Genomic DNA, 15,778 nt, shown 5'->3' with positions numbered 1-15,778 from the left:
TCTAGATTTTTCTAGCGGGCCATGTGGGACTCCCGGACAGTTTTGCCCATTTTGTGCCCACGAACAGTCCAGATCTAGACTTAAGGGCAGTTGTGACTAAAGCTTATGATGATGCTAATATCACTTAATCAACTTTCTGATCGTAATTAAAAGCTATGTGCGTCAAAGGAAAATAACCTATACAATGTAATAAAAAGAAACCATACTAACTTACATTTTTTAGATTGATTGTCATTGTTTTGCCAGTCTGCCCTATCAAATCAATCTTTTTTTCTCCTCATCTTTGTCGCTTTTCCTCTTCCCGCTTGTTACCCCAAATGGCCTCTGTCGATACTGGATGTCTATATGGCTCACAGTCTTTAACATCTGCATGTTGCTTCACTTACTTTGGCGCTCTTGTTGCTAAAGAAGGGCCTTTCACAACCAACAGGATAGAGATTTTAAATCTTTTTTGAAAAAATATATTGTCAGACTTGTGTTGTTGTTTTTTTTGGGCTTATTGTTGGAAGAACTACAGCTTGCCCCTTAAGTGGTTCTTCAAAGTATGTGTTACTATTTATTGGCCAGGAACACTCCCATACATCTGAATTTTAGGTGTGTAACAATTTATTTTAACAATGGTTTGGTTTATATCATAATTTGTGGTTTCTGATACGATTTGTAGTCGATATTGGTTCATTTGGAATGATCCGAGTCACTGACCTAAAATTGATCCAAGATGTCTTTAGCTAAAAAAGCAACCAGCCTGACTCAGAGATACACACCTGATTTTGAACAGTGCAGAGGAAGTTTTCCAGATTCCTTGTACTTCTTGCAAGACAATCAAGTGTAAATTGAATATGTGTACAAACAAATAAGTAAACGATTATTATTGGTAAATCCATTTACATTTTAGTTTCATAAAGTTCAGCCCACTGTTGTTTTCACATTATTGGAACCTTATACACTATACATTACTAAGAACTGCAACATTTAAACAAAAGGAAAATGCAGAGCTTATGTTTACGGCATGGATAATTGGACTCATTATCTGTACAATTATGTGTGCAGTTGTTGTCTCGCCTTGTTTGTTTCCTTATATAACCTTATGTTTTTGATGTAGGCACAACCAGCAGACACTGGACGTGAACCGAGATCCTGTCCATAAGAATCGCTGTCGTGTTGAGTTTCCAGAGGTCTTCTCAACCTCACCTTACAAAGTGAACGTGACAGCATTCAACGCTCTTGGAAAAGCTTTCACTACGCACTCCTTTGAAGAGTTCAGCATAGGTAAAATGTTTTTATTTATATTTATATACAGTATATATATATATATATATATATATATATATATATATATATATATATATATATATATATATATATATATATATATATTTATATACAGTATATATATATATATATATATATATATATATATATATATATATATATATATATATATATATATATATATATAAAATATATATATATATAAAATATATATATATATATATATATATATATATATATATATATTCTTTTTGTCCCCTTCAATCCACTTTGTCATGTCTTGAAGCATTTAAAGTGGGCAGAAAATGAATTACAGCTCAGCTAATCACTGCTGGGGATACATGTACATGGTAGAAGCAATTATGCTTTTTGATTACTTTTTGCTTAAAACGTAAATGGTTTAATTTAGGCTCTTGGCTCAAGGGGTTCAAAGGGAACACGGTGACATTTTGAAATTCTCACAGGTATGTCATTCCATTTACACAACAATAATGTGTTTTCTAAAGGGTTTGCAACAGCATTCTGATAAAACTGTAGATCTCAGTTCCATGCAAATTGACGTGTATTTGGCAAAGAGAACATGGACTATAATGTAGTGTGTCAAAGCAAGCCTTGAGGATGCCAAATCGTGAGAAAAGGTAATGCATTTATATTACCACAGACAACTGATTTCATTCACTTCTACGTCCCTTTGGAATTGTGTGATCCATGCAATGATGCTTTGTGCCTAAAAGATAAAAGAAATTGAAAATGCAGCAGCCAAATAACTGTCATCCAGGGATTTGAAGAATGCCCAACTTGTCTTTTTACAGAAAATAGAATAAAATAAAAATAAGACCTGACAGGCATTTTAATTTAAATGTAGCTTTATTTTCATACTTTGACTTTATTTTTTATATATTTTTTTTATTATTATTGTTGAGTTTTGATTATCTATGTTCTGCTCCAGTGGCCCTGAAGTGCAAATTACGCCTACAAATTACCTTTAGTGAAAACACTTTAAAGATCAACAATTAAAATAGCAAAGTAACACATATTACCTATGTGTCCATAGGACGTGGACACCCACAGTATGCCTACAGAAACTACACTGATCTTATTTCCCCATTTCTAAAAAAAAATCTGTACTACCTGCGTCTCACACATTTCACCTTAGAATAGACTCGTTTTTTAATCCTGAAAGAAATTCAAAAACAAAAAAGATTCTTACCCGTAAAGATTCTTACATGTTGTAATTACCCTTACATGTTTTTTAAGTGTTCACTTCAAGCTATTGTATGTAGTTTGCCCATAGAAAAAAAACTGTACACAAACAATTTCGCTCTATCGGGTCACCGAGCAGTCTACGATGATAAAATTTCATGCGGGCCACACGGGTTTGCCCATTTCTTCTTCACAGACAGCCCATATTCACCTGTAGAAGCAGTTAAGCCATTACTTCTTGTGCATACACCAGTAAATCAAACACATATTTACTATGAAGTGATTTTTATGCCAACACATTGAAAACAAAACTTTTCAAGTACCAATTGAAAATATTAAACATTTGTTTTCAAAAACTTTTTCTTTGCTTTCAAAACTGTACTTTTTTTTTGCTTTTAAAAATTTTAATGTGTTTGCAACACAAACGTTTACTTTAAAAAAAAATGTTTTTGTTTTCAAAAACGTTATTTTTGCTTTCAAAGAATATTGTGTTTGCAACACAAATGCTTCACATGGGTTGTGTCTCATCTGGCTTTCTCTCTATCTTTGACTTTGCATTTATAAGTTTCAGTTTAGCGGGGCATATCTGCCATCCAAAAGCCTGCTGATATAGTGCGTTTGCCATTTTATAGTGCGTATTTATTGAAGTGTATACCTTCAATTCCAAAATTGAGTGCCCTAGAAATTTCCCAGAAGTCTTTGCGAAAAGGCAGCGTTTTCTGTTAGTTAGACCACAATGCATTGCGTTTGAGGACATTTTTGCAAAGAAAATGTATTTAATCTATTTTTTAACTAGAATATCGTATTTAACTTCAGAAGACAGAGGATTTATGTATGGTTGTCGCTCATATCAATATGATTTTTACTTTGTAAAATCGATGATGTCATCTTCCCAGTTTGAAAAAAAGAAAAATAATAGTGGAAAAAAAAGTAGTAAGCATGGTGTGCAAATTGCTTTTAAAATCCAGGATACTAGATACAGCCCAATTATATAGTTAGTAGTGAGGGATTAGGGTGGGAATTGGTACATAGCCACAATGTCTGCTACCGAGGCTCAGAAGCCAAACCAGCTCTTTTTACACTCGATTTTTTTCTCTTAGGATGAATAACAATACATTTTTTAATCATTTTAAAAATACTTCATCGGTTTCTCTTTTGTTTTTCGTAGCAGGAGTAAATTCTATTTAGTCAGATTTGTAAATTTATGTCTGAGAATCTCCTGAAACTGTAAAATAATCTGTAAATCCTCCTGAGCAAAATATTTGTAAAAAGTTGGATTTCAAGATCTGCTTATTAAAAAAAAACAAAGATTTAAAGCACATTTTAATTTATGTTGCACCACCGTTTTGGAATAGATTATAGCAGTAATAAGCAACAGAATAATGGCTAACCAAAGTAGACTTTGTATTAGTAGAAGAAGCATTTTTAACTTTAAGATTCATTTTCACAGGGTGTCTTTTTTAAAGAACTTGTGTGCTTTTGTCCAAAGTAAAAAAAAAATATACTCAAGAACAAATGCAATTTTTCTTTATATTTCAACATTTATTGATGAAAATAAAAACATAATTCAGATACAAATCTTAATTGTGATAAAATGTAACTTCCGGCTGGATGGAATTAGCTATCAGCAGTTTTTTTTCTGCTGCTGTTTGATGGCAGATATGTCACGCTAAAATTAAACTCAAAATCAAAGATAGGGAGAAAGTGAGGTGAGACATGACAATGCATGTGAAAACATGTGTTCCAAACACAAGAGTATTCTTTGAAAGCAAAAAAAAAGGGTTTTGAAAGTAAAAAAAAAAAAAAACAAGTTTTGAAAGCAAAGAAAAACGTTTTTCAAAGTAAATATTTGTGTTGGAAATGCAAAAATATTTTTGAAAGCAAAAAAAAATGTTTGACAGCAAAAAAAAGTTTTTCTAAAGCAAATATTTACTATTTTCATTTTCTCAAAAAGTTTTGTTTGCAATGTGTTGGCATAAATATCACTTCAACATTTAGTTTTGTAAAACAGTGGGGCAAATTCAATTTATTTATTTATTTTATTTACATTAAACAAAAACTGTAAATATGAAATGTTAAATATCTTTTCTGTTTTACAAACACATACTGCAATTTTTGGGATACAGTAAACCCTTGTTTTTCGCGGGGGTTACGTTCCAAAAAGAACCCGTGATAGGCAAAATCCGTGAAGTAGAAAACTTTATTTTTTTCTTACAATTAATATACAATTAAATACTCTATTATACATTGAAAAGAAAGAACAGACCATTTTACAGGCTCAAGCATTTGTTTCACAAATAAAAGTACTTTAGAAATGTTTTTTTCAACAAATAACTTCTGTACTGTACTGTCAAATAATAATTTTATTCATCTATGTGAACAAAAGGCTTCAAATTGCGGAGATTAGCCCCGCCCCCCGCGACCCGAGTAATTGGATTAAACGGGAGAAAGTTTAAAATGATTATGAAAAAAATATAAAGCACAGTCGGACAAATAGTGACTCAGGTTTATTTCACTGCTCTTCAGACTGAGCTGCTGCATCCTGACTCCACTCTGCAGTGTTTTCTTCTTCTAAAGCCCGCGGTGCAGGTGTGTTTGTTCGGGAGAAGAACATAGTGATAGGCAGTTTTTGTTGCTCTATTTTCTATGGGTTTTAGAGAAACTCGAAATTGCAAGAGAATTTGCACGTACGTAATGTTAATTTGGCAAGCTGTTTTACGTACGTGTACATTTTAAACTGCAGCGTTATTGACGCACAGGTAGAGAAGAAGCGGAGGGACTTTTTAGCCAAACAGAATGCAGAACACAATGCATGATGCAAATCCGTGAAGTAGCGAAACCGTGAAAAGTAAACCGCGTTATAGCAAGGGATCACTGTATTTTGTATGCGTTTGTTTAACCAATTCAGATAGATAATACATTGTAAAAACATTTTAAAATAGTTTTAGTTTACCCTTGGCTATTGTGTGCAATTATCAGTCAGTAGTTTCAGTATCTTACTGGAATTTTAGTCCATTCTTCATAAAATGAAATGTATTACATCCAACAGTTCAGCGATAGCTTCAGTAGACCACTGGATAAATAACTTTGGTGGAGAATTCTGAAAAATTCGAAAGACTTGGCAAACTTGTGTGAAACATATCCAGTTTCCAGTTATATAATCCACCATAAATGATTGTGATGAACTATCTGCACTCAGGCTTATCTTATCAGGTTACTTTGTTTGAAATGCAGTTTTCTACTTATTCCCATGGAGCTCTGTTGAGTAGAGCTCACAGGATGATCACAGAACGAGCTAAAGGTCATAGTTTTTTCCATTTAATTATGGTCCCCAGTAAAGTATTCTGCCAATATGCCAAAGTAAAGGTACTTTTCCTACTAACGAGATGTGAGGCCTGCCCTTTTTTTTCCCCTCTTTCTTTTTTTGTCATTCCAACTTTTAAGTCACATTAATTTTCTTGGACTCCGAGGCAGATCGTAAATAAATAAAACAATTTCATGCTTCTTGGTGCACTTTTGAATACTGAGTAGGAGTTAGATGAACAACTGTCCTTGTTCACCCGACCAAAGCCGGATGAAATTACTTTAGAGCAGATCTGCTGCATGTGTGTATCTGCGTGCAGGCATGTGCCCCACACACTCAAGCCGTGGGAGCCTTAATAAGAAACCCTACAAACACATTCAGACTCTGAATCTTAACTTAACAATAGTGCTTGTGGAGAATGGTCACATTTACTTTGATTTTCTCCATAATTTTGATCCACGTCATCTTAAATTGTTGCAACTATGACCATTTTTACCCCAAAGATCCATTGAAAAAATTCTCTTTGCCAGTTAGAAAGGACAATTTGTATTATATTTGAAACACACATTTCTGAGACCTATTTCAATAGTGTATTTAAAACTTTTCTTAAAACTGCCCTTCAATTCCTCATAATTTCACTAGGGGCAGCAGAAGGGCTTTTCCTGCTCATTTCAAAATGCCTGCTTCCATGGAATCTTGAAAAAACTTGGCAGTAAAATGTCTTGCTAATTTTCTAAAATTTTTGTAAAAATAATTCATCTACTGTTGTTTTTTAAAATTATTTCTCGCTACATTAAAAGAATTAGCAAAATGTAATATCTCGTTAAAAATTGGTATTGCTTTTTTTTTGTGGATTTTGTCAAAAAGTTATAAACATCTAACATCTAAATTACAAAAAAAAAAAAAATCTTCTGTCTATTCCTTTATGTAGAACGCTTTGCAGGGTTAATAATGTTCAACTTAATGCTTTTATTTTTAAAGCTGGCTTTTTGGGTCAGTACAAAATCTAAAAGGTTATTCTGCTAATTAAATCACATATCCTAATAATGTTTATTTTTGCTTTGCTTATTACAAGTAGGCCAAAAAAGGAATTGAAATTACTGTTTGACCACATCAAGGAAAATTACTTGTTATTACGTTCTATCCCCGAAGATCCATTTCCTCCATTCACCCAGCTCTTATCTCCACCAATTTCTTTGCAGCATCTCTGATGTTTTCTAAATTACATGAAAAGATCTTCAGCATTTTTTGCTTGTTTTGAACAGAAAAAAACTATTGAGTCCTTTTCTGATTAACAACCAGCGTATATTAATAGTTGCTGTTTTACTGATAGTGTTCATGTATTGTATGTATTATGTGGGCGGTGGCGTGCCTGGGAAATTTTAATGATGCGGCTAAGATGGGTCCACTCAATAGTCGACCTGTCCAGGCAGAAACCTTAAAAATGTTTTCTCTAGTAGTAGCTATTGGCCACCAATCTTTATCAATCTGTTACATGTGGAGTCCCACATGGATGTTTACAAGGCCATCAGCAGATCTCTATGCAGTTATCTTGTGTGAATCTATCTTTTGCATTTCTTCTTATTTTTGTTAGCTATACTCAGTGTTGAAATCAATTGATTGATCTAGTCTCATCCAACAATTTTTCTAAACCTAAACTTTTAAAAAAATATATATTTTCAGCATTTTTAATTACATTATGTATGAAAAGTGGTATATAAATAAGGACATTTTATTTCCACCCATCAAAGACAAATTTGTTTGCCAAACAATTCTAGATGTAGTTGCTCTGTTGTTTATTAAATTGCCCTTTGAGTGTTTTTTAACACCCATAGAAATTAAGTAAAATTGGAGGATTATTCAAACTTTGCACCTATAACTATATAGAATTTTAAGTAGGCAATGGACTGTATATTTTTTATTTCTAAAACAGATATAAATCTCTCCTTGTTTTTAATTCATTCTGCATTGCTTAGTGATCCTTCATCTCAATGTCTCAGTGGGCTTCTTCTCTATAGAAAGTAGTGGTTTTGTTTCCAGAACTTGAATTTAATTCAGTTTTCAGTTAGCATCCAGATAGTCATTAGGAATAAGGGATGTGTCTTTTTACCCATAAAACAAAAAAGTTCAAACAGGATGTTACAAGTATGATAAATATTTTCCAAACCTTTGGGGCATTCCACCAACTCAGATTTCAGTGGGGCTTTCTGTTGTGTGATGTTAGACAAAAGGACATGTCTTTGTTCTCGGTCTCCAAAGGTTTTCGCTTGTTTTGCTTCCTTGGTTTAATTATTTTCTTTTTTCTGTTAATATTTTTCTTTTTTACAAACATTTTCTTCAATGGACAGGTAAGCAGAAATGTGTCATTTCTGCACCTTTTCATCAGAGACCAGAGAAGCTTTTCCCCCACTTTATTTTTTAAATTTGTTTTTGACCTTTATCTGCACTGCCATGTGTGGGTGTAGTCACTTTTGACCAAGTCTAAAGTTGTAAAAAAGGATTGAATTGAAGGATAGAATCCTTCCCTTTTTTGATTTGGAGTTTTTACAAAAAGAAAAAATAGGATTCTGTAGCCACAGATAAAAAAACAAGAGCTACATTGCTCTCGTCTTATTCTGAAAGTCTGATTCTGAAGGAAGTTTTATTTTGGAAAACTATCAGATTCTCCCTGCCACATCCGACTCGTGTGACGCATGTCGAGTCGCTTATTGCACTTACTGCTAAATTGAAACTCCTAAGTTAAAAAAAAAGAAATATAGTTGGAAAGTTTCTTTTCACAGAAAGGAGTCAGTAAGAAAACAGAAGAGCCTTCGACTTCAAAATAAAAGAAGGTTGCTTTTCACAGATAACTATGTTTTCTAAATGTTAATACAATCATATTTAGAAAACACCAGATTCAGTAAACTTTTTAGTTGTTGCAACTCAAAAGTTGGACAAGACTAAAGTTGGTGTCAAATGTTTTTAGCTTCCACTTTGACAGTTTTGGGTTAAGGGTAAATATAAATCACATTTTGATGCTTTCTACATGAAATCTAGTGTAATAAAGTTAAACCAGCTGCAGATGTTTTACAGAAAATAAAGATACCCTTGAAAGTTCAGGAAAATTGAAAGCTAAAAAATAGATTCTGATTTTAGCCTTGTACAAGATGGTCTGTGGAATATTGTCTCACATTGAACAGGCCCGTGGTTCGAAAAAGGTTGGTGATTACCTCATCAGGTGTATTCCTTTAACTGCAAAAGCTTCCGTTAGCAGCCAGAGTGCCTTTTTCCACATACTGAATTGAGATTTCCAAGAGTAAAACTGTTTTCTGTCCTTATCATACTTACAGTAAAACCAGATCCACCAGAGGGAGTGACTGCAAAGCCAATCCGCTCCAACCCCAGGAGGCTGGAGGTCTCCTGGCGCAGCCCCTCTACCTGGCCTGACATAGAAAGCTTCCCCCTGAAGTACTTCCTTCGATACAGACCGGTGATCCAAGAGCAGTGGCAGCATGTGAGTAGTGTTCTCCAATCCAAGACTTACAATTTCGGGGGGTGGGGGTGGGTCATTTACCATTGCTCATCATGTGCATTTAGTCTCATTTTATGAGGAACTTGAAGAATCATTTGTATCATCAAGTTTCAGCATTTAATTTCTGAACCTGTATAGCTTTGTATGAACACGCAAGTTTTGAACGAGCAAAATTGTGTCAATTTGATTTTAGAAAAACGTGCAACTCTTTTGAAAGTCAGGCCTTCTTTTTCATTTCAGAACAAATTAAAGTGATAAATGTATGCATGATCAGATTGGCTCACGGTCATGTTTTTCTCTTTGCATAACTACATGCATATGCCTCATTTTCAAACACTTATGTTTAACATATTCATGTAGCAATTTTGACTTTCTTACCGGGCTGCCACTCTTAATGGTCAGAAGTGATAATTAAATCTGACCAACACTAAGAGTTTTTCTTCTCCACTCTCCGCTAATCAATCAGTGTGTGAAAGAAGTGCAATCTGAAAGGAGGGAAACCTTAAGTCAATATTTAGATGGGGTAAGGACACATAATTAAGGAATTGCATAAATACAGATGATGACAGCTCAACTTGGTGAGATTTTTCATTTCTGTGGTGTTCTTTGTTGAATTTTTTTGTGGTTGTGGTTTCAGCTCTTTAACCGTAACTGGGCTTTTCTGTTTTAAGAGTTCTGCATAGATGATCCTTTTACTTGTGAGTCCTTTATTGCCGTGCTTCTCAACAGCCGCAAAGCCCTGGCTGATACTGCTGGAGACTGTGTGCATTCTTGCTGATGAACTAGTTACTGGTCTATGTCCAGTGAATTGTATGTGCATAAATCACTAAATTTTAAGTCTAATGTGAAGAGAATTGTAGCACTCGTATAAATATCTTGGCAAAAATTGTTTCTTACTTCTTAATATTATTCAGCTTTCCCAGTATCTCAAGGATATGCCACAAAACTGATTCACCATGTCTCATTCACACTTGTTTCAGGTTACCGTGGTAACTGGAAGTATTCCCTGACTTTCATAACATTTTAAGATTTAAGATTACTCAGCTATTGAATCTGTGGAGCAAAAATGTTTCCTACATCTGAAGAGCAACTTTTGTCCACTGAAAATTAATTCAAGTCTCTTTCTTTTTTGTTTAAGAAACGCCTGCATACTTTTGGCAGTGACTGTGATGGTTAGCTATTTAGGGAGTTTTAATGGGTTTTTTCCTTATACTTAATGTAGACTCATGGAACCAAGTTAAAATTCTACAAATGACTGAAAAGTCAGATTTGGAAAGACAATTTATCACAGATAAATTAGTTTGTTGCACTAAAAAAAGTTGTATATTTTTCTATGCAGCAGTAAAAAAGCATTGTTTCTGAGCCACTGTATCATAAGCAATACATTTTTATCATGTGAAAAATCGCTCAACTGCAAATTCTTCAATCCACTGAGCATTGATACACACTGATGTGTGTGTTTATTTTTTGAAGGATTTGCTGTACATTTCAGTTGAGTATTGTTGAATCGGTAACATACTGTCCTTTTTGAATCCTTAAAAAAGCAGCAAAATACAGTGATCCCTTGCTAACACAGTTTAATTTTCATGGTTTCGCTACTTCACGGATTTGCATCATGCATTGTGTTCTGCTTTCTGATTGGCTAAAAAGTCACTCTGCTTCTTCTCTACCTGTGCGTCAATAACATTGCAGTTTAAGACGTACACGTACGTAAAACAGCTTGCCAAATTTACAACACGTACGTGCAAATTCTCTTGCAATTTCGAGTTTCTCCAAAACCCATAGAAAAAAGAGCGACAACAACTGCCTATCACTATGTTCTTCTCCCGAACAAACACACCTGCACCGCGGGCTTCATAAGAAGAAAACACTGCAGAGCGGAGTCAGGATGCAGCAATTCAGTCTGAAGAGCAGTGAAATACACCTGAATCGCTATTTGTCCGATTGTACTTTGTATTTTTTTCAAAATCATTTTAAATTTTCTCCTGTTTAATCCAATTACTCGGGTCGCGGTGGGCGGGGCTTATCTCCGCAATTTGAAGCCTTCTGTTCACATTGATAATTCAAATTATTATTTGATAGTATAGTATAGAAGTTATTTGTTGAAAAAAACGTTTCTAAAGTACTTTTATTTGTGAAACAAATGCTTGAGCCTGTAAAATGGTTTGTTCTTTCTTATCAATATGTAATAGAGTATTTAGTTGTATAATAATTGAAAAAAGAATAGAGGTTTCTACTTCATGGATTTTGCCTATCTCAGGTTCTTTTTGGAACGTAACCCCCGCGAAAAACAAGGGTTTACTGTATATTTAAAATAATTTGTCTCAGTTACAGCAGCTTGTTACAGCTTACTACCATCATAGCAGATCAGCATTATGTCTGTCACTAAGGATTAAATCTGCTGTACAGTCTGTCGTAAAGAAGCAAATTGGCAAAAAAAAGACTAATCTGTGACATTAATCATTAAAGAGATTTTAATGAGTCTTCTAAAATAAGATCCACTGGTCTAATATTCACTTCAATAACTGCAGCCTCAGAGGTTAATTGAAGCGGTTAATATTGCGTAGGGATGGACTTTTGATGTGGTTAGACAGCAGAAATTCCTTAGTGTGGTTTTCACATGTAACATTTTTGTGTTCAGTCAAAAATTAAAGTGTGGCGTGATCCGGCTGCTTCGGAGGATACCATCCATTGTCTTGAGGAATGAAGCGATGACGGGCCCAGATACTTGAGTGGGAGGAAGATTCAGATGGAAGCAGGAAAATGAGGAAAGGTTTTGAAGTGGAGATGAATGGGGCACATTAGAGAGGCATAGGGGTGCGATAATAGATAACAGACTCTGTAAGATAGCGTAAAATGAGACGAGACATTCACGTGAATGTATAGAAAGTCACAAAAATTAAACAAATGGACCAAGGTGATTGTAACATCGGGTTCTGTATAGAAATCACATTTGCAAAGGGATAAAGCCAGATAAAACAGCTGACTAAGACCAGATGAGATGAAACCGACACCCATAAGGCGGCCTGGCAGGGAAGCTCAGAGAAAAAAAAAGCAGGCATATGGAGTGCAGTGTCATTAGATGCACAGAGGAATGTTTGTGCCAGACAAACACATGAAAGCGGGTGAGACATGAAGATAGAGGAAGCTCGAGAGGATGCTTTGAAGATGAACTTCTATAAGCTCTCAGTTACTTAATGTTTCAAGATCAAATGTGTTACACAAATAGTGTGAGGTAAGAAAAAAAAGCTATAAAAGTGACAAAGAAATGTGAAATATTAAATGTTATAAAATACAGGAAAACTTGAGACAGAAAAAGAAAGAAGAAAAAGAAAAGTTGCTAAAGAACAAGGAGATGCTAAAATAGTAAAACCGACAGGGTGACCATCAATTTAAGTTGAAGTGATTTATGAACTGGTCTATTGCCCAAATGGTTTGTTTTAAATTAAATTTCAACAAGATAAAAAGTATCCATCCTAACTAGTTGACAATTAAAAATACAAAATGATTTATTAGTTTTAGAGTAAATTTTGTAAATGAACAGCAAAAGTTATTTCTTTAGGATTTAAAATCAATTAACCTTTGGTTTGACGAGTCAAACATTTTGGAATGTATTGTTTGACAAAATTGCAGTGTTATTTCGTTTATCTAAAAATTACTCGCTATAGGTGAAATCTGCAAAGTTGGATTAGATGTTTTAAGGCTGTAAAACTCCTCACTACACAATTTATAGACTTTTCTCAGACGGACATTAACACTTTCTTACTTGTCTCTCTTGTTTAAACTCTCATTTAACAACTCCAAATGTTGTGCTCAGTTGAAGTCTTCTAAAACTTTGCATTGTGCTAGTGCTTACGTTGTGTCCGCATTCCCCTCCCTACTCCCTAACTACTAAAAAACTATGTAGTGCGAGACTATTGAGTGCACTGGACTTTAAAAGCAATTCGCACAACAAGATCACTCATTTTTTTTGTACAGTAAATATTACGTCAACAATTTTACAAAGTAAAAGGATTATCAGTACAAGTATTTTACGAAGACTATTGGTTTATTCAGAAAACTGTGTTCTGATGATGAAAACTTGGATAGTTTATATTTAAAAAAAATTACAATAGCATATTTTTTTACAAAAATTGTGTAAAAGCAATGCATTGTGGTCTACATTCGCCAATCTTGTGGGCATCGATGAATGCTGGTTTTTTACAGACTTCTGGGAAATTTCTAAGGAAGTCAATTTTGGAATTATAGATTTGGAAAAAACAACAAATGCACTATTTAGTGCACTATGTACAGTGCTCTAAATAAATAAGTCAAAAGGTTGACGTATTAATTTAAAAATTCTATATCTCAAAGCTTGTTTTAATTAGCAAAAATGAACCCCTTTAAACTTTGAAACAACATTAACAAATGCAAAGCTATGTTAAAAATCTTTTATTTTACAAGTCATATAGACAGTGCTAAGAGATGATTCTGTTCTATCACAATGACCAGTGGGTCTCACAGAAAAATAAAAGCCACTACTTGTTTGCTACAAGCCACTATCATCTTATATGGTTTGGCAACTGAGGCTCTTAACACAACAAATGATGGCAGATCCAGAATAACTTCTTTCCAGGTGTGATTCCAAGCTTTGAAAGTGTTCATCTATGCTGAAAGTCATTGACGATTTGAATTTGGGGACATGAGAGTTCCTTGGAAAAGTGAAGGTGAAGGTTTGTTTTTCCAAAGCAAACACATTGTGACAAGGACAGAAAAGTATATCTAAAGAAGAACGAAGTACTTTAAAATTGCAAAGAAAAGGAAATCAGAGTTTAAAAATTTTGTATCCGGGTCGATGAGAACCAGCACTTTTTTGCCACTCAGCAAATTGGGAAGCTGCAAAAGCAAAATCATGGTATTGATGTAGTAATCTTTACACTAAATCACCATATAAAAGCTTCCACCGAGACAGTTTATTCAAGAGGATTATTTTACCGAAGCACTGCTCCAGAGCACAAGACAAGACGAATCTCTTCTGACACAACTTACAAAGAGATGTGAGCAGCAGGTGGAACAAAGCAATGAGGTGGTTTACATTTTTGCAACCCCTGCTTTATCTGAAACGGATGAGCCCATAACCTGTAGTCTGGGTCATAAAGTCATGCAGTCACTGAGTTACAGAGAAGCATGTGTTAACTTAAAGCAGCTCATAAGCAATCCGTCATCCAGTGCCAGGAAATGAGGACAATCTACGGACATTTGTTTTGCTCTTAAAGTTCCATTGGAAAGCCAACAGAGCTGCCGACTGCTCCTAAAACCTTTACAGATCCCACTTTTTCCACTTGCACCCAAAGTAAACGAAAGTATAGTCTTAAAACTACAGTATTTTCCGCACTAGGGCGCATTGGATTGTAAAGCATCCCATCAATGACTGGTCTATTTTTCAGAATTATGACGCACCGAAATACAAGGCGCATTAGGCGAGACAAAAAAGTCAAAGATAAGTCCATCAGTCAGTCAGACTTTGCTTGTTTGCCACATTAGAAGCATTAGCAGTGTTAGCATAATTACAATACCTGTAATTCCCAACCTTGTTTGCCAAAACAAACATTACTGTGACTATGCTAACCTTGTTGGTAACATATAATAAAAACACAATCTCATACTGCTGCATGTTAGCTGCAGAATTAAGGCTTTCGGGTGCGCCTCATAATGCAAAAAAAATTTTATCACCATAAATATATAAAGTAAAGCTGTTATAGTAAATTTAGCATACCTTTTACTTTCCTCTTCCATTCAAGCAAGGTTAAATCTGCTGGTAGAATGCATGCATGCATGCTGTAAAGCACATTAATTTAATTGAATTATTATATTTAATTTTCTGTACAAAACCATTACATCTTTTTGTTTTGTGCATGTTGAGTTCCCATAACAACACTGCAAATATTGGTTAATAGGAATGACATGATGGTAGACATCAACACATTATTGTTACTTTACTGTCTTATTTGGTGCACGCATCAGTGGCCTAGAAAAGTGGCCATTTCACCTCCATTGCTCTAGAGGTATTTACGTCTGTCTGGCATACCTTCACTCTGACATCTGTCTTTGGGCTTCAAGCAGCCCGATGGAAGCAAAAACAGCTTTTCAGCACTAACTTCCGAGGCAACTTTGTTTGGTTCTCAGGAGAAAATGAAAAAATGTAATCTGACCTTATTTATTTTTGCAACTGATCTTTTTTTCATGACAAGTCCAAATAAATACATCCTTATCAAATGTAATAATTTTAGCTTTCCTTCCTGCATGCTCCATCAGAAATGATGGAATATGTGGATTTTAGATTTATTTTTTTTCTGGTTTCCGCCTGGCCGTTGTTGTTTCCTCACTGAGACGTGAACTCACACAGCAATTAAAGAAATGGTCCAGTAACTGTCATAAGAGCAATTTCATATTGCTCAATATTCTCCTTGTGCTCTGTAACTGCATCTGCTGTGCTGTAATTGCAGTTC

General features: G+C 34.5%; 1 protein-coding gene across 9 annotated transcripts in view; it reads left to right on the top strand.

Annotated features, from left to right (window-relative positions):
- The window catches only part of cntfr (ciliary neurotrophic factor receptor), a 308,146-nt gene that overhangs the window by 226,726 nt on the left and 65,642 nt on the right, over nt 1-15,778 (top strand). For all 9 annotated transcript variants that reach the window (XM_023961133.2, XM_078956136.1, XM_023961135.2 and 6 more), the window contains 2 exons: nt 1,103-1,269; nt 9,109-9,272. In XM_023961133.2, the coding sequence (XP_023816901.1) occupies nt 1,103-1,269; nt 9,109-9,272 (331 nt within the window). The remainder of the gene's footprint in view (nt 1-1,102; nt 1,270-9,108; nt 9,273-15,778) is intronic.

Source organism: Oryzias latipes, chromosome 12 (genome assembly GCF_053564925.1).
Source record: "Oryzias latipes strain Hd-rR chromosome 12, Olatipes_Hd-rR_3.1".
In the NCBI taxonomy this organism is placed as follows: Eukaryota; Metazoa; Chordata; class Actinopteri; order Beloniformes; family Adrianichthyidae; genus Oryzias; species Oryzias latipes.
The sequence above is the reverse complement of the archived record's forward strand: the minus strand, read 5'-3'. Positions and strand labels throughout refer to the sequence as shown.